This window comes from Exserohilum turcica (genome assembly GCF_000359705.1).
Source record: "Exserohilum turcica Et28A unplaced genomic scaffold SETTUscaffold_5, whole genome shotgun sequence".
Lineage (NCBI taxonomy): Eukaryota > Fungi > Ascomycota > Dothideomycetes > Pleosporales > Pleosporaceae > Exserohilum > Exserohilum turcicum.
The window spans coordinates 396,819-415,936 of NW_007360266.1; the positions used below are offsets into that span (position 1 = coordinate 396,819).

The 19,118-nt window shown below is 37.4% G+C and overlaps 5 protein-coding genes across 5 annotated transcripts; 3 read left to right on the forward strand and 2 right to left on the reverse strand.

Moving 5' to 3' along the window:
* Nucleotides 1–132: 132 nt before the first annotated feature.
* Nucleotides 133–924, forward strand: SETTUDRAFT_33463 (uncharacterized protein; the record flags this gene model as incomplete). Its single annotated transcript, XM_008030595.1, has 1 exon — nucleotides 133–924. One exon carries the CDS (start codon nucleotides 133–135, stop codon nucleotides 922–924), a length of 792 nt encoding a protein of 263 aa, XP_008028786.1.
* Nucleotides 925–997: 73 nt separating this feature from the next.
* Nucleotides 998–1,793, forward strand: SETTUDRAFT_33464 (uncharacterized protein; the record flags this gene model as incomplete). The annotated part of the gene is made up of 5 exons (XM_008030596.1): nucleotides 998–1,105; nucleotides 1,198–1,246; nucleotides 1,378–1,474; nucleotides 1,506–1,527; nucleotides 1,587–1,793. The coding sequence occupies 5 exons, from the start codon at nucleotides 998–1,000 to the stop codon at nucleotides 1,791–1,793; spliced, it is 483 nt and encodes a 160-aa protein (XP_008028787.1).
* A 1,327-nt stretch (nucleotides 1,794–3,120) lies between these two features.
* On the reverse strand, nucleotides 3,121–3,630 carry SETTUDRAFT_33465 (uncharacterized protein; the record flags this gene model as incomplete). The annotated part of the gene is made up of 4 exons (XM_008030597.1): nucleotides 3,121–3,279; nucleotides 3,315–3,419; nucleotides 3,477–3,557; nucleotides 3,580–3,630. 4 exons carry the CDS (start codon nucleotides 3,628–3,630, stop codon nucleotides 3,121–3,123), a joined length of 396 nt encoding a protein of 131 aa, XP_008028788.1.
* Nucleotides 3,631–11,203: 7,573 nt separating this feature from the next.
* SETTUDRAFT_77516 (uncharacterized protein) lies at nucleotides 11,204–11,863 on the forward strand (the record flags this gene model as incomplete). The annotated part of the gene is made up of 2 exons (XM_008030704.1): nucleotides 11,204–11,492; nucleotides 11,553–11,863. Coding segments are annotated over 2 exons (600 nt in total), but the record flags the coding sequence as incomplete, so codon positions are not given.
* A 263-nt stretch (nucleotides 11,864–12,126) lies between these two features.
* On the reverse strand, nucleotides 12,127–12,994 carry SETTUDRAFT_164598 (uncharacterized protein; the record flags this gene model as incomplete). The annotated part of the gene is made up of 2 exons (XM_008030758.1): nucleotides 12,127–12,359; nucleotides 12,568–12,994. Coding segments are annotated over 2 exons (627 nt in total), but the record flags the coding sequence as incomplete, so codon positions are not given.
* Nucleotides 12,995–19,118: the final 6,124 nt, after the last annotated feature.

A 19,118-nucleotide genomic window follows, 5' to 3' on the forward strand; every position in this document is an offset into this window, starting at 1 on the left:
TTGATTTCAAATCAAAAACACCCGTCCTTGTATTTATTCTCCAACGTCTGATTTATATTCTAACACTGTCACACTACACTTCTTAAGCCAACTATCAAGACCTTCTTGTATCCAAGACCTCGTAGCCACAAAATGACTATCAAACTACTGTACGGACTTCGACAGAGCGATGAACAATCCCTGGAAAGTTTTCAAATTTATTGGAGAGAAATTCATGGACCATTGGTGGCATCGTTCCAGACAGTACTTAAGATGACCAAATATGTCCAAACCCATCGCACCCCCGGAGAGGTGGATGAAAGCGTACGAGCGTTACGTCGTGGCCTTATCACCAAAGAGCCCGTCTACAACATTGTGGATCACTATTGGTTCGAAGGCTCTGCGAGCGATGTGGTCGAACGTTTCAGATCAGAACAAGGTCAAAATGCTTGGAATACGATCATTCAGTCTGAACAAAAGTATATCGACTTTGGAAAGTCTACCCTCTTCTTCATTCAGCCCAGGCTGATCATCCCACCACGCGAGCCGCGTCTACATGCCTCATCAGGTAGCACCATATACGTCTGCAACGCCTTTCCCGAATTTCTGAATCAAGAAGCTTATGATCATTGGTATGATTGTCATGCACCCATCACCCAAAGGCTGGCCGGCGCTATGTTTTTTGCCAAGTACATCCAGGACCACCCGCGAGAGGCACCATTTATCAAAGAGATGAGAGCCCAGAGGCGGATTAAACTGGAATCAAAGTATGATTTCTGCAGCATAATGCATTTCGAAACCGGGACCACCAATGATGCCGCATTCCAAGCAGCTGTGACAGAGACCAGGACCGATGAAGATAAGGGCTGGCAGGTTCCAGGTTGTATGAATGTATTTATGGGAAAAGAATACTTTATTATAGACATACATAGGATGAGCTACTAGATCATAAAACATCCTATACTAAGCTAGAAATGTTCGTATTGTGTAAGGATATGACATACTTTATGAACATAACATGTCCAATGAATTGATCAGGATAATTGAGTATCTCTCGGTTTATAATGTCACAGTCTATGTAATAGATTATGTTGTCAAACATGACTATACTGCATTGGATAATATAGTAAGTTGTATGGTTTTTATGACAGTATGTATAACATGAGATAATTTGATAGTAAAGGATGAACAAAGTTGGTATCTCTATTTTGGGAATAGAGATACTTGATATTAGATATCACAAGGCTAATGAGCACAATTACTCGCTGTAAGGAACTAGCGTCATTTGTCTATCACACTCGTGCCTTGCCGAATTTCGTCAACTGTCGTTTAGCTTCTACAAACCCTACCCTCTTTGCTTCCTTGCCTCCCTCTCTATCGTGATGATGACCCATCTAGCCTATCATATTTCTGCGTCCCTATGCACTCAGCTTGATCTCAGCGCTCATAATGAACCAAACCGCATACTCTTTGGTAATCGAGCAACCGATGAAGGGTATGAAGAACACTTGCAACGCGTTTCTCAGATCTTGCTTGATCCGAGAAACGGTAAGTGCGCATTCATTCCCACCCTGACTTTTTGTTCAAACACCAATCGCCATTTGCAGAGAGATCCTTTAACACCTTACACCAACGTCTTCCTTTTAATTGGTACAGTGACGGAAAATACGACAGGGTCAACTCTTATGGAGATGCTCGACAGTATCAGTATCATCCCCTCCGGACCTTCGATACTCGAGATGATGTGTTGCGTTACAAAAGTGCGAACAGTTGCAATCAAATACCATTTGGTCTTGTCCGAGAGCGTGCTGTGAGCCTAGCTGATATGAAACCATGTAGCGGTCTTATTCGAGTACCGTCGCAATATAAAATAGATTTGTATATGCCTTGTTGAAAACCCGATGTCGAAGTCGACGACAGAATGCGTGGATTTGCACATGGCCTGCTCCGGGATAATTGCATCACTTCACGAGTACTTTCCCGAGCTATAATCTGGCTTTCGACGCTGAATTTCGGCATCCACGAAAACACAGGAGGACACGGTCAGCGGGGCGTACATGCATGGATTATACAGTTACCCGCCTGTGAGCCGCTCGAGGCTGATATCGTGCGCATTGGAAATGCCTGGGTCGTCCTGTGCCAAGATATCCGAAACGGGCTGTCAACAGTTCAACAGCACGCAGCGTCGCGGAAAATTGGGATGACTGAGAATCATATCAGGATGGCATCTAGGGAAGCGCATGCAAATTACATGATGCTGTCAGTAAAACACATCATGCTTTGCCATGCTAGCGATTAGGCTTCGCTCAAACACACTGGTCCAGAGCCGCTTTTTGATGGTAGTTGTGCCACCAGATCTCCCTCGGACCTTGCGCACGATTATCTCATCTGGGCGACCGTCACTGCTAGAACTTCGATTGCTACCACTATTCAATCCCTACCCATTGAAATCCAGAATCAAATACTCAACTACTCATTCGTGGGAACAGTACAAGCTCCTAGATATGGCTGAATGCTTGGCTTACGATCCCTATTCTCGTGAAAAGACGGTTCCTTAACTGTGACATCAGAGGAATGATCCGTAATTCGGCCCTGGGGATCCTCTGTGGAGTACTAGATCTGTTTCGGTGAACACAAGAGCAGAACATCCTACTTAGCACAAGTAGAATGATGATATTGACATAGCTTTCCGTTTGTAACTGTTTCTTCACCATTCCACTATCATCCTGTGTATAGACAGATTAGTCACAGAAATTAGAGTAGCTGATGCTTCATGTTCCCGCCATGTTTGTGACAGCGTTGACGTCATTACGTATATGTAGCCCGCCGCTTCATACTTACTGCAAGTACCGCTCGCTTGGTGATTTAGAGGAAGAGTAGCGAAGGTGAAGAGAACTGTTACAGCACATAGGAGGAATGTGTCTGGTATGTCCTCGTATGTCTCGTTGCTTCATTGACTCTCGACCGTATATCTTTACATCATTTGTTACAGCCCTTGATAGATTTTCAGTCGTTTCAGGGGGATACTATCATCCAAGAATACATGGTTTGCATGAGAATATTTTACCATTGGCTTGTGCTATCAGCAATGTGGCGCATCTTCGTACCGCAGTCGAAAAAACAATAGCCGACCCAATGACCTCAAACGTCTTTAATAAGGAATGGAACCACAGTGCATATACCCATTATTGGTAGGAGGTGAGCAACAGTGCGCAACAAGAGTGCCACCATGATTGTCTGCGCCTGGCCAACAACCGTGATCAGGATCAAAACATGGGAAGTTCTATTGATTTGATTAACCTGAAGAATGTAGAGAGCATCCTGCACAAACTTACACCACTACATCTCTGTGTTGCAACTATGTTTCCATTTACCCAATGATTGCAAACACCACTGCCTGACAAGGCTCCGTTCGGCGCTCGTGGATTATTACCACAAGTCTAATTGGTAATCAGTCCTGGCGTGATTTGAACTCAATGTTGCAAGGTGTAACTTACCCAATGATCAGTGGCAAGAGCAAAGGGAAAGATTGCTATAGGAAATAATATCGTTACGTTGATATGGAATATCCTATCACTCTATCCTAATACGAAACAGTACCTCTATCTCTATGATATAACACTTTCTTGATATCTTGATATCGTAAGTCATTGTAGATTTTATGGGAACGCGAAAGAAAAGGAAAACAATAGATAATAGACTTATACAACCCTAATTCTAGATCTAAAGTGGGTTAAGAGGTAGTGGTGAAGGGATAGAAATGTCAGCTTACCCAAAACCTAGCTTCCCCCTTATTCTATACCACGCTCGTTATTATACTCTAACCCTAGGGAGGAGACTAGCGAATAGGTCTCCACCTTAGGATCTCTTTTTAGTATCTTAAATAAAACTATAAGCTCCTTTTCTTACTTAAAGAACTACAAGAAAATAGGTAAATTACAAAAAACTATATTTTAAATAAAAGATTTTTATTTAAAATAACGTGGTTCACAAGTAAGTCGCTAACCCAAGCGAGTCGCTAACGCCCCACCACTACATCTACATCAGCACGTTATCACAGTTTTTTATCACAGTCAATAACCTATTGCGATACACCGAATTAATTGTTAGAATCGCTACTATTACTTGCACTATCTATCTCAACTACGCAGGTACGAGCGTTGTGTCTAGTCTGCTTGCAACGCCCGCACCGCCGCTCTCCTCGCACCTTCTTCGACGCACTCTCACCATCACCACAACTGCTACCCGCCTGTTCAGCTAATACTTCTTGTACTTCGCCTACAGTAAGAGTCTCTTCTGTCCGTACGTATCGCCGCTTGCGGCTTTTACGCTTATTTAACTCGTCAAGAGCCGCTCAAAGCGTACCCATTTCCTCCATCATAAGCGTCATTTTATGTGCCATTTGCTGGGCCCCCTTACTTAGCTGCGCGATCTGCTTAGTGAGTGAATTGGCAGAAGACCTACGGCGTTTTCTCACGCTCTCTTGAATAAGACCAATTTGAGACTCAACTTCGCGCGCGTTGGGTGGTGTCTGCGCCTGCCAGGCGGCTACCTGTTGCGGTGATTGTACAGGTGTCTGCACCACCACATCAAGCTTAGATAGCACAGCCTGTGGGTCGTGTGGGACTAGACCAGCGCCTCTAAAGCCAGCTTGGATATTCTCCTTCGTGATAGACTGCTCAAAAGCAGCCTTAAAGGCTGGTAGGAAGGTTTCCTTGCTAATATAGTGGGTACGGTTGCGTGCTAAGCCTGAAACAGCGTCGCCATACTTGCGCTTCAACGGCGAGAAGCAGGCGACGTCAAGGGGCTGCAACAGGTGAGATGAGTGCGCAGGCATGCAGAGAAGCACAATATTCTTCTCCTTGCAAAGATCTCAGAAATCGACAGAGCAGTGGCTCTTATGGCCATTAATAATAAGCAGTCAATACCCACCCACAGTAGAGCTCTTTGTATGGGTATCAAAGTGCTCTAACTAGGCAAGACTAAGCTAATTATTCGTCTAGCTATTAGGACTGACTTCAAGAACCCAGTCGGTAGGCAAATCCTTAAACTAGACGTTGATAAGCACCTTGCCCGCAAAGACAACGAAGGGTGGTATTCGGCGACCCAACGCGCCCACGCCTTGGATCACAGTAACCCACTCACGGTTGCCTAGCTGTATCCGCTTCTTTTTCCTATATCCTTCTAATGCTGTGATAACTAACTGTAATAAAATCTTGCCTATCATAAAGCTAGTCTCGTTAAAGTTGTAGATATCGTTGTCCACAATACCCCACTTCTGCCTTGTCGCCTAGACTAAGTCGAACTAGCGCTGGATAGCCACTGGATCCTCGCAGGCGGCTCGCTGGTGATTATAGGGACGGCTCTAGCGCGTACAGAGCTCAGGAGTCCGCTTAACGAAGTTGTTAACCTAGTTCTTGCCAACAGGGTTGCCACCACGCTCCTCTAATAGTTTATCAGCCATTACTCGAACGCTAAGCTTTGTAGGCGCAAATCCTCGCGCAGACTCTTTAAGAATACGCTTAACTATAGCCTCCTCTTCTAGCTTATCTAGACGCTTCGATTTCGGCTCGCAGTCGCGTTAAGGGCGCTTTCTAGCGCGTTGATCAGATAGAGTTCTTTATAGGACGTTGTAGATAGTAGTAGCACAGTTTACACTCTAAACACGTTGCAACTAGACGTTAAAAAGAGTAAGTTGAAGATTAGATTTAGAATATATTAATAGACGGTTGCGTTGTTGAGACATCACGCGTTATAGTGATGAAGTTGATGGGCTGGTGGGGCGTTAGCGACTCGCTTGGGTTAGCGACTCACTTGTGAACCACGTTATCAATTATTGATTTTTCCTCTAAACTTTACTACTAATTTACGTTCTTTTAAGAGAGTAAGTGGTGCATAGATAGTATAAGTATTATATTAACCCTATACCTTAGCACACTATGAATTACCTTATTGGACCTAGTATTAGGAGAGGCACTAAAGAAAAAGTAGCGTGGCTAGTAGGTCTCCACCTTGGGATCTCCTTTTTGATAATAGCTCTCCTAATGCTAGACCTATTTAGTTAATAGATACCTTATTTTATAGCTATAATATAGATCTATAACTTACTAATATATAGTAGTACGCTAGCTATAATAGGTAGTAAGTTATATCTCTTTAGGCTATTATATAGAGACCTAAGTCTTAGTAAGGTAGGTAGACTAAAAACTTATTACTAATTATAGCTAGTGTGCTACTCTATATTAGTTAGTTATAGATGTATATTATAGCTATAAGATAAGCTATCTATTACCTAAAAAGGTTGAGTATTAGGAGAGCTATTTGTAACGGGTCGAGTCCTATTAGACTGCGCACGCAACTACAACGCGCCCACCGCGCCAAAAAGGCTGGCACAAGATATCAGAGCTGCTGATATCGTTGCGTAGTTGATACATAAGATAGCCACCGCTATCTGTACTGTAGCGGGCTACCTAGCCCGTTACACTATTATAGAAAAAGAGATCCTAAGATGGAGACTTATTCGCCACGCTAAGAAAAAAATGCTCTAGTTCAATTTCCAAGGCAAATTTCTAGTCAATCGCGAAAGAGAGATAGTATCACTTCTAATAGAGATTAACAAACTTAAATAGGCTCCTATTATCTACTAGATATATTAATAGATAGAATAAATAGAGTATATAATCTATTACTTAGCTCTTAGTAGCTAAAGCCTTAGTACTCCTAAACGCTAAAACTACTAAGTAATTCTATTTTTAGTTAGATTTTTGCCTAATCTAATAGCTTTAACTTAATAAGCACCTCTTAAAGAGTTATATAATAACTACTTAACTACTACTACTTCCTCTTATTACTACTATTAAGTTTTTTTTTATTTAAGCTCATTATAGACTACTTTAATAAGTGGTAACCTATTAGGGTTATAGAGTAACTCTACTTATATAGTATTAACTAGAAGTATAATTATCTTACCTCTTATATCTATCTATGGATTTATATCAGTAAAGCGCGTTATATCTTCTCTTCTGTCTAATAAGCTAGTCTATCTTCTCTAGTATCTCTAATAAGTAGCTACTTATTAGAGATATAAGTATATCAAAGATACTAGCAATTACGCAATAGCTATATATAGCATTTAGCTTAAGTAACTTTAAATAAGTAATAGCCTATTAAAGCTGCGTAGTAGGTGTATGATGACTACTATAATCGAGCTTTAAGATATAGGTGCTTTTTAATGCTCTGGTAGTTATTCTAATTTTAGTTTTAAATATATTACTACTATTACGCTATTCGTTAGTATATTGACTTAGAATTCTATAGTATCTTTCTTCTACTCTACTATACTCTATACGTAACTAACTAACTAACTAACTAACTAACTAACTAACTAACTAATTAACTAATTAACTAACTAACTAACTAACTAACTAACTAACTAACTAACTAACTAACTAACTAACTAACTAACTAACTAACTAACTAACTAACTAACTAACTAACTAACTAACTAACTAACTAACTAAGCAACTAGTTCATATCTAAATAGACACTATTTACTCTAGTCATAATATTATCTACTTTAATAAGTAGTGAGAGTCTAGATTTATATTTATTTATAATACTAAGCCTTCTTAGTAATACTAACTTTTACTCTTATTTATATATTTAGTAAAAGGTCTACTTTAACAAAAGTAGCTAAGAATGTGTATCACTAAGTTGAGAATACTAAGTAGTCTTTTTACCATATATAATTATTAATGCTAGCTAAAATTAAATATAACAATAATAGGGGTAAAGCTTTTCACTACTTAAATATATAAATATAGTATAGCAAAAGAATTACTAAGTTGCTATACTAAAGGGAATAAACGATAAAGTAGAGAAGTAGTAGTTATGTATAATAGATAGTGTTAAGAAAGAGTTTCTTAAGAAGAGATAGAAGAAGAAGAGTATTACACAGATATAGATAGTGTTAAGGTTATAGAGACTAGCCTATAGCTATTCTAATATTGCGCTATAGACTTCTATAGCTACTAGCGCTACGTTGAATAGAGAGTAGTATAATTATCAGGTTTTTAGATTTTAGGCTCTTACGTTCCAAGTAATTGAATTTTAAATTATATAGTAGTAGTAGGTTATAATAGTAGTAAAGTAGTAGTAGTAAGTAACCTGCATAAGCTTCTTTCTAACGTGTAGAATATTACTCCTTTTATAATATATCTTTTTTACTACTTATACTATAGAGGTGTAGTGTGGAACTGCGATGTCTTCTTAGTAGAGGGAACAGAACTATAGGCTCTTCCCCTCCCTATAGACGCATTAGGGGATGGGAGAGAGTAAAATATAAGTAGTTAGTTCTTTAAGTAAGAGATTTTTCTAAGAAACATTATTAATTATCTTTTCTTATGGACTTAACTACTAATTTATATTCTTTCTTAAAAGTAAGTAGTACTTAGTTGATATAAGAGTTATAGTAACCTTATGCCTCAGTATAAACCTTCTAAGCTTAAAAGCTTTGCCCTATTAAGCTTACCTTTACTGCATACTAAATATCCTTCTTTAAAGTACTCTTTAGTCCTTTCTTAGTTATAATTTATTAACTACCTTTATTTATCTTATTTTTTGTATATAGCTATCTCATCTTCTTTGTAGGCTTCTATTTAGATACTAGGTTCTCTATTTCTAACTTAGCGTCTATAGCTTACTTTTATAGTTCTTTTTGGAGTTAACTACTACGCCTTAGTTATATACTCAGGCTAGTAACTCAGCGTAATAAAGAGAGAAAGTACAGTAATTATAGTAGTAATAATAAACCAGAACTAATACTAAAGCTATAATAGCGCCAACCTAGTATACTAAGAGGCAAATTATAAGTTAGAAAAAAATAACTTTCTAGACTAAGAGATTAAGAGGCCTAAAGCCTACGTAGCTAAGTTCTCATTGAGTTCTAGCGTAAGTTTTATCTATAAGCAGCTAACTATATTAGCTTTAGAGGAGTTGTTATCTTATTTAAACTAGTCTTTCACTTTATCTCGATATACTTTATTATTCACAAAGAATAATTAACTTAGTATGCTTTTTATGAAGTTTGTATAAAAAGTATCATATTCTAGCTTTATAATTGATAGTAGTAGGCGTTTTAGCTATATGATTATAGCATTTCTAGTATTTAGAATAAAGTTGTAGATTAACTTTACGATTCTATTTATAATCTTCGCTTAAAACTTTTCTTATACTGGTAGATCATTTCAACAAGCTTATCTAACTAAGGCTTTTTAGATATAAGAATTAAAGTTAAACTTCAAGTTAGCTATAAAAGCCTATTTAATCTTACTATACTTATCTAAGTAGCTAAATAGAAAGCTTAGAAGTGCTATAAGCGTTTAATAAGCTTTAAGAAGATCTTTATAAGTTCTTATAGCTAGTACTTCTATTATACTAATACGTATAGTTATATACTAAAGTAGAATTATATGATAGTTCTTAGTAGCTAGCTCTATGGAGCTATATAAGAGTAGAAGGTTAGTAATATAGGCTTCTCCTTTTTGATAAGGTGTGCGTCTCTATTATACTTTAGAAAACTATTTCTTAAGCTCTTTAGGCTCGTTAATTACATCCTTTTAACTTTAGATTTCCATACTAGCTTTTTTTATACCTCTATCTTTTCTCTACTCTATATACTTTTGAATATACGTATAGAAGCCTTCTATTACTAAGGTATAGTTCTTATTATCTTTATCATCTACTAAGACGCTTCTTTAGATTATATCTCCTCCTAAGTCTTCTCATATAGCTTATGTTAGGTTTAAGTTAATATAAGTAAATACTATCTTATTACTAAGCTTTACAAACTTAGTATAGTATAGGTATAAGACTAAAGTATACTTTTAGCGTAGTCCTACGTATAAGAGCTAGTACTTAATATTAGCATAGATGATCTATTAGACTAGCGATTAGTATATTACACAAAACTATCCTAAGTTCTCTTATTCCCAGACATAGCGCTAGTAGTAGTTATATATTATAAAGCTTTTTTTAATTAATAGCTTAATACCCCTCCTCTTATAGCTATATAAAGCTCTTAACTATAATAAAACCTTCCTCTTCATATTACTTATAGAGTAAGTTCTATCTTATTATTTCACTAATTTTCTGTAAGTCGAGCTTATTGAAATATGCGTAAGGCTTAGGATAGTAGTAGTAGCTAGCTAGGTTGTTATTTGATAAGTATTTGTAGTAGTGCTTAAGGAAGAGACTACTTATAAGAAGATCTAACTTAATTTTCTTTTATTATAGCTTAAGTATATAGAGAGCTAAAAGTGTCTAAACTATTAGATCTTAGTTAAGATTATTAGTAATAAGGCTTATACCTTCAGTAGTACTAATAGTATAAGTATAGTATATATAAACTATCTAGACGTTTTCTTCTTAAGTGTAGTATTTTTATTATTACGTATTATGAAAGATAACTCTTTTTAAGTTTATTAGAGGTTTATAGTAACTTATAGCTTAGCGTATAAAGAAGAAGGAAAGTACCTCAAACTTACATAGCCTAGATTTTAGTAATATAAGGTACTAGATAAGAATACTTAATAAGTTTTAGAAACTAACTAAAATACTAAGTAACGTATTCCATCACCGAGCGGGCCACATCACCGAGTGTGCCACTTTTTCTTGGCATCACGAACTTCACGTACGAAAGATAATGCCCCAACAACAGAACGCGATATTAACTCAGCAAAAAGGTAGGCTTACTCTAGCTGTTCAGGCCTATCGTACAGGCCAGTTTAAGAGCATTCGACGCGCTGCAGCAGCCTACAACGTCCATCATCAGCAGATCTCTCGGCGGCTTCAAGGAATCACCTTTTAACCTACAACACAGCCAAATTGCCAGAAGCTAACTAAGTCTAAAGAGCAAACTATCGTACGATATATTCTTAACCTAGACTCGCGAGGATTTGCCCCCCGTCTATGTGAAGTAGCAGATATGGCGGAGAAACTACTACGCGAACGAGATGGCGAGCCTTTAGGCAAATGCTGGGCAGAGCGGTTTGTTACTTGTACAGACGAGCTTAGAACAGCCTTTAGTCGAGCAAAGGATCGTTAGAGAACTCAACAAGAGGATCTAGAGATTATTAACGCGTGGTTCAAGCTCGTACGAGAGACGGTTGAGAAGTATAGAGTTCATTCAGACGACATCCATAACTTTGATGAAACTGGCTTTCAGATGGGCGTAATTGGCTCAATGAAGGTAGTCACAGGCGCAGAGCGTCGTACGAGGCCTACTCTCACGCAGCCAGGCAATCGCGAGTGGGTTACAGTCATCCAGAGCATCTGCGCTGCGGGATACGCTACCCCGCCATTCATTATCTACAAGGGACGCGTCCACATCTCTGCATGGTACGAAGAAGCGGATATACCGTACGACTGGAAGCTTTCAGTATCAGAGAACGGCTGGACGAACAATGAGCTTGGTCTCGCGTGGTTAAAGCACTTTGACGAGCATACAAAGACGCGTTAGGTGGGGTTATACAGGCTACTCATCCTTGACGGCCATGAGAGCCACCTTAACTAAGAATTTAAGGATTACTGCCTCGTACGAAAGATCCTTACCCTCTGTATGCCTGCTCATTCATCGCACATACTTCAGCCACTTGACGTTGTCTGCTTTTTGCCTCTTAAGCACAAGTACTCTCAACGCGTACGAGACTTGGCACGCCACCATGTCTGGCATATTAATAAGGAGCGCTTCCTTCCAGCCTTTCGAGACGCGTTTTTTGACGTGTTTACGTCCGATAACTGCAAGAAGGCCTTTGAGGCAGCAGGGCTAGTCCCTATCGACGCGCAGAGAGTTATTGATCGCCTTGACGTACGCCTTCATACTCCACCACAAGAAGCTCAGCTAGAAATACCCTGGACGTCAAGAACACTAAGTAATTCGCATGAATTTGAGTCACAATCAAAGCTTGTAAGAGAGTCTTTCGTACGATCGCCAACTACTGCACAAGAAGGCTTTTCAAAGCTTATTAGTGTGGGTGGTCAATGCGTGCAACGGGTCAGACAATGCAACACCACCACTAAAATGTCCGCCTATCAAAAATGAGGCTGTAGAGCACCATACAAAAGCTATTATCACGAGATTCTTTAGTAGAGTAGTCTAAATAGTTCAAAAAACAATCCTATCTACTCAAATTTCTTTGGCAGTTTAATGTTGCGGCCGCGCATCGTTGTTTTGGTGGTGGGCTGCGCAGCCGACGATGCAGACGCACCACCACTTTGGCTGCCTGCATCGCCACCACCCTTTGACTTTTTTGACTTTTGAGACGATGAAGCTTTTCGTTTAGGTATATTTTGCTTATCGCGAGCTTTTTTTAAAGTTGCGACTGCGCGATCGCGAGCTTTTTGGGCGCGTCTTAACTAGAGTTCTTTGGCCCTCACTTCTCTCTCTTTATCTCTCGCTATTTTCTTTAACTCCCGCGCAGTCCTTGCTTTGTCTATTAATTTTTCTCGTAGAGCTATACTAGCAGCTCGTTCCTGTTGTTTCTATTTTTTTTTGGAGTTTTTCAAGCTCTTCTTGGTGTTTTTTTTGACGTTCTTGAGCTCTCGCATCTTCTATTGTCCTAGGACTCCACACCACCGCCGGAGTATGATACTGCTTGCTTTGCTGGAGCTCTAGAGGCTTCTTTTGCTTCTTTGGATGATTTTTGATAGCAAGTACTTCTCGTAGATTGGTGTTTTCGTGGTGCAAAATCTCGTTGTTGACCTGGAGTGAAGCAATGGTGTCTTTTACCGCAGAGACCATAACTTTAGCACAACCCGTCATAGTTTTGTCTAGAAAATTAGACAGCTCTCTTGTAGTATCCCCATTACCATGCTCTCTAAGTTCTGGATTAATATCTTGTTGTGGTGTTGACTTTTTGAGATGTTTAAGCACGGCATTACCATCCTGCGGGTGGACGCTAGTAGCTCGAAAACAGCTTAGTATCTTGTTGGACGTGAACGCCCGTGTCCACGCCGCCTAAAATAACCATAAAAAGTCACTTTTGTGCACCTCCACCAAGCCTTGACTGCGGTGGGACAGACTATTGAGTTCTTCGGTATACGCGCTCGAGAGGGGCTTGAACATGCCAACGTCGAGTGGCTGGAGTCGGTGAGATGAGTGGGGAGGGAGAGTAGCTAGGAGAATCCTGTTAGAGTCACAAAACTCTCGAAAACTTGGAGTCTGATGACTCCCATGACCGTCTAGGATCAGCAACTAATAATCACGCTTTGCTTTGTCTTTCGTTTGGCGCTAAAACACCTGCTTAAGCCAAGATAGCCCTAGAATATCGTTACTCTAGCCCGAGTCGCTAGTAGCAAAAAACATCTAGTGTTGGGAAGGATCTAGGTGCTCTACCTAGTTGTTTCGAAGTCCAGCTTTGCCCTCAAAGATTATCATAGGCGATATCCAGCTCCCGTCAGCACAAATACAGTCTAAAGTTGTTATCCACTCCCTGCTGCCGTCTCTAACAGCTGCTCGAACTTTCTTTTCATCCCAAAGTCTCTTAGAGAACACCCTTTTGGTCCTTGAAGTGACACCAAGGAGAAAGCCCTTTTCGTCCATATTATAGATATTTTGCGGCTGGATATCGTATTTCTCGATATAATCGTGAAGTAGACGGAAGTAGTTATAGTAATCTTCAAAATCGTCAGCTTTTTTGCAGTTTTGGTCGATGCCGGCGGTGTTTCTGGTGATAATTTTCTCTCTGTTCCGCCGAAGAAATCTTGTAACCCAGCTGTTAGATGGCTGTCTTTTTGCAATATTAGCAACACATTTTTTAATCATCTCTTGGGACGGTGAAGTACTACGCTTAGAGAGTTTTTCTATGTGCTGGACAAGGTATTTCTCTTGTTGTGGTGAGAGTAGTCGTCGTGGGTGTGCAGCGGCTGCACGCGACCGCGTTTTGTTTTGGTGGCGACGCGTTAAAGTTGATGCCGCAACACCATATATTTTTGCAGCTGTACGGTACGAGATTTGTCCTTCTAGACCTTGCGAATTGATTGCCGCAAGCGCTTTTTCGATAGCTGTCATAGTGGTGGAGTTGTGGGGATTTGAAATTGGTGGGTTCTACTTTGGGAGATGCAGGGGGTGTTGCATTGTCTGACCCGTTGCACGCATTGACCACCCACACTAAAGGGGCTGAGGAGATGCTACATAAGAATGTGCTTATAAAGGCCCGCGTAAGAGAGCTTGAAGAGCAATTAGCAGCAGTAACAAAGCGCCGAGGGCGCAAAAGAAAGCGAATTCAGACAGGTGGGACACTAGACTTTGGTGCAGGGGCATCGCAGGTAGCTGAAAGTAGTTCTGCTAGTCGTACGACATCAAAGAAGGCACGTGGTGAGGGTAGTCAAGAAAGGGCCCTACTAGGTCAACGGCACTGTAGAACCTGTGGGAGGACAGGCCATAACTCTCGTACGTGCCAGAAAGATGTAGAAGAAGATTCTCTTTTAGATACAAGTAAGTCGTACGAAGCATCTATAGCTAGTGTAGAGTAATCTAAGTTTTCGTACATGAAGTTCGTGATGCCAAGAAAAAGTGGCACACTCGGTGATGTGGCCCGCTCGGTGATGGAATACGTTACTAATAAAAGCTTTCTTTTTACTATATAATAGTTTTTAAGACAACTATAGATATTTTGCTATTATAAGAGTCTTAGTTATTCTTTATAGTTGTAGCTATTATTAAGTAAAAGACTAATTCATTATCTTCTCTTAATAAGCCTTAGAAGAATAGTATACTTATCTTGAATTCTAGGAATATTTTATTAGTTAAATACGCATTAACGTGGTTCACAAGCGAGTCAGTCACCTAAGCGAGTTGGTCACTCCCTACTAGCGCGTTGACGTTAATACTACAACGCGTTATATCATAATAATATAACTATTAATGAACTTATCTTGAATTAGATCTTTAACTTACTCTTTTTAATATCTAATTATAATGTATTCAAAGCTAAAGATGCGCTGCCTTTATCTATAACGTGCCTTAAAGTATAAAATCTAATTAATAGGCTCAAAAGCGCCTCTAACACAACTATAAACGAAATTTAAATCGCCTAAATAAATTTTAAGAGGAGGCTATCATTAGATATATTCTTGAAGAGTCTACGCGTGGATTTGCCTCTATAAAGGCTAAGGTTTAAATTATAGCTAATAAACTATTAGAAAAGCGTAGTAGCAACTTCATTGGTAAGAATTAGGTTAACAACTTTATTAGGTAGACTACTAAGCTCTATACGCGCTAGAGCTATTCCTATAATTACTAGCAAGCCGCCGATAAGGATCTAGTAGCTATCTAGCCCTAGTTTAACTTAGTCCAGGCGACAAGGTAGAAGTAAGGTATTATAGACAACAATATATACAATTTTAATAAAACTAGCTTTATAATAGGCAAGTTCTTATTATAGTTATTATTTATAGTATTAGAAGAATATAGAGTTAAGAAGTAGATATAGCTAGGGAACTATAAGCAGGTTACTATAATCTAAGGCGTGGGCGCGTTAGGTCGCTAAATACCACCCTTTGTTGTCTTTGTAGGCAATATTGCTTATTAACGTCTAGTTTAAGAATTTGCCTACTAACCAAGTTCTTAAAGTTAGTTTTAATAGCTAAATAAATAATTAGCTTAGTCTTGCCTAGTTAAGGAACTTTAATACTTCAATAAAGAGCTCTACTATAGGTAGGTATTGACTACTTATTCTTTAATAGCTATAAGAGCTACTACATTATTAATTTATAAGATTTTTATAAGCAGAAAAATATCATATTTCTCTACATGCCTGCGCACTTATCTTACTTATTATAGCCTATTAACGTTGCCTACTTCTTACTATTAACGCGCAAGTATAGCAACGCTATTTTAGGCTTAGCACACAACCGCACCTACTATATTAGCAAAGAGACCTATCTACTAGCCTTTAAGACTACTTTTAAGCAGTCTATCACGAAGAGGAATATCCAAGCTAGCTTTAGAGGTGCTAGTCTAGTCCTACACAACCTATAGGCTATGCTATCTAAGCTTAATGTAGTAGTGCAGACACCTATACAATTACTATAACAGACAGCTGCCTAGTAGGCGCAGACACCACGCTACTCGCGCGAGGTTAAGGCTTAAAGTACTCTTATTTAATAAAGAGTAAGAAACTATTTTAAGTTTTCTATAAACTTTTTTAATATAAAAGTTATATAGCTAAGTAAAAAGGCTTAGTAAATAGCATATGAAATAACGCTTATAAAAGAGGAAGTAGCTACTCTTTAAGAGGCTCTAGATATAGCAGATAAGCGTAAGAGCTATAGGTAGCAATATATATAGATAGAAGAGACCCTTACTATAAGCAAAGTATAAAAAGTATTAGCTAAATAGGCAGGTAGTAGTTATAGTAATAGTAAGATTGCGTTAAAGAGGTTGTAAGGAGAGCGGTAGGGCGGGCGTTGCAAGCAGACTAGACACAACGCTTGTACCTACGCATTTAAGATAGATAGTGTAAGTAATAGTAGTAGTTATGATAAAAGACTGTGATAACGTGTTAACGTTAACGCGCTAGTAGGGAGTGACCAACTCGCTTGGGTGACCAACTCGCTTATGAACCTCGTTAGCTATACTAGTAAAAGAAGTATAGTACCCTCTAAGTTTAGGCTATCTTCTCAAGCCTTCTTAGGTATAGGCTTTTGAGTAAAGGCGCTTACCTATTAAGACTAAAGTGTCCTAGTCTTTCTAGTGTTCCTTTATACTAAATTTAAGCTTTTTTTAGTTCTTATCTACGTATCTAAGAAGCTTCTTCAAAGTTCTTAATAATAACTTGTTCTTACTTAATAAGTAGTTAGAGATAATAGAGACTTTCATTGTCATAGAGATACTACTATTAGTAGTCTACTTTATAAATTTCTTGAAGAATTTTATCATATTACTACTATTGAAGAATAACGTACTATACTTGAGGTAGGCTATAGCTACTACTAACGTAGTATTTACTTTTTCTACCTAGTTAGAAATCATAGTGTAGATATTACTCTTTCTTATTATTAAAGTAACTTCTTTTATAAAAGTTGTCTTGCTAATAGTAAAGTTACTTACTTAAATAAACTCACTAACTAATAAACAACTTTTATACTATAATACTAGTACCTTATATAAAGAACTATACTTAGATAAACTTACTGATTAATTCAGTTTCTTCTTTAGATAATTTATCAACCAATAAAAATCCCCTATTCTTTAAATATAATACTATAAGACGTAGCTTTCTTAGGTAGCTAAGGTTTGCTAGAGCTTCTCTTACTTCTACTCATAATAACGTCTCTTCTTCTCTTCTATTTCTTTATTAAAATGCTTCATTATTAGCCTCTTTAGCTTAGTACTTCTTAAATAAGTGCTAGTTTAGCTTATTTCAGTTAGGTATTTCTTGTTTAATAAACTTAATTTCAAATTCCTTGAACTTTTACTTCTGCTTCTCCTTTTAAAGTAGTTAAGTTACAATATTGATAACTCGTGTCTACTTACGTAAAATAAATTAAGTAAACCTTATTCTATTCTTTCCTCATAGGTTGTAGTTCTTTTTTTAGAGTTAGAGGGACTTCTACTACTACTTCAAGTAGTATTACTATTTTTCTTATCTTTGCTATTAGTGTGTATTAGCTATCCAATCTACTAAGAAGTTAAATATAGCCTCTTAGGCTTTACTATCCATAAAAGTATAGTCTAGAACTATAATACCTACTTAGTAAAGAGAATAGAACTATAGGATCATCCTCTTTCTATAGGCTATAGAAGAAAGATGAGAGATTAAATATAAGTAGTTAGTTCTTCAAGTAAGAGATTCTTTTAAGAGATATTATTGATTAATTTTTCTTATTGACCAAACTATTAATTTATGTTTCTTCTCATATGTAAGTTGTGCTTAGTTAGTATAAGGGTTATGTTGACCCTGTGCCTCGGGATAATAGCTTTAATATTCTTTTTTTATTCTTTTCTACTTTATAGTATTACTCTGTTTAGTTAATAAATTTATAACTAGCACTTTAGTAGTTACTTAAAGCTACTAGAATAACTATAATAGCAACCTTATGCTTCTTCTATAATAGTTTCCCAATAAATAGTCTTTTTACTAGTATTAAGTTTTACTATTACTTCTTATCTATTTAGTTATTCCAACTTTATTTCTTTTGTTCATTATTTTTATCATTACTTACTTCATTATAACTCATAATAATACTTTAGCTTTTCTTTTACTTATATATAATACTAATAACCATAGTGCTAATAAAAATAACGCATTTCTTCTTTTAAAAAGCGCTGTGACTACTATTAGTATCAGCTTTCTTACTTATTTTCATTAATAAGAATACTTTAAGTTATAACTATGATAACTAAGTAAATTCTTTATACTACAGCTTGCGCAGCTCTAACATTAATTCTTCATTCTTAAGTTTTACTAAGCTAGGTTTACTAACTTATCTTTAAGAACTTCAATCCTTATTTCTTTCTACTACTCTTTGGTATACTTTTACTACTCTTTTTACACTTTCTTTTATGATACTTACTAATTTTAGGAAGCCTTTTACATAGTTAGTATTTCAAACTAACTCCAGCGTTTCTTTGACTAAGTATTATTATTTACTATAGGAGATAAACAGTATAAATAAAACTATACTGTTAATCATAGTCTTTCACCGGTAACATAGACTCTGTTGATTTTAGTACTTTCATTAAGAATATTATTAATAAAGTATTTAGTATACTCAATTATCTAAGTTAGTCTTTATTACTCTTTTAGCTTAGTTCCTTTTTACTTCTTTTTTCTATTTTTCTTGACTTCTATAATAGTTACTACTTATACTTTCACTCTAGTATCTAGTTTAGACTTTTAAAGTCAAAAAAAGGTTATTTTCGGTACCTTAAGTAACTTAAATACCTTACTTTATTTTTATTTCGAAAAAAGAAAAATGTGTAAACCTATATTATTATTAGTTATAGGTGTAATTGTAATTTTCGCTATTTTAAAAATATTTCTAACTTATTTTTTTACCAAATACTATAGCTAATACATTTCTTTTATATAACATTATGTTGTAGGCGAGAGAGGCCTAACTAACAAGTATGAATT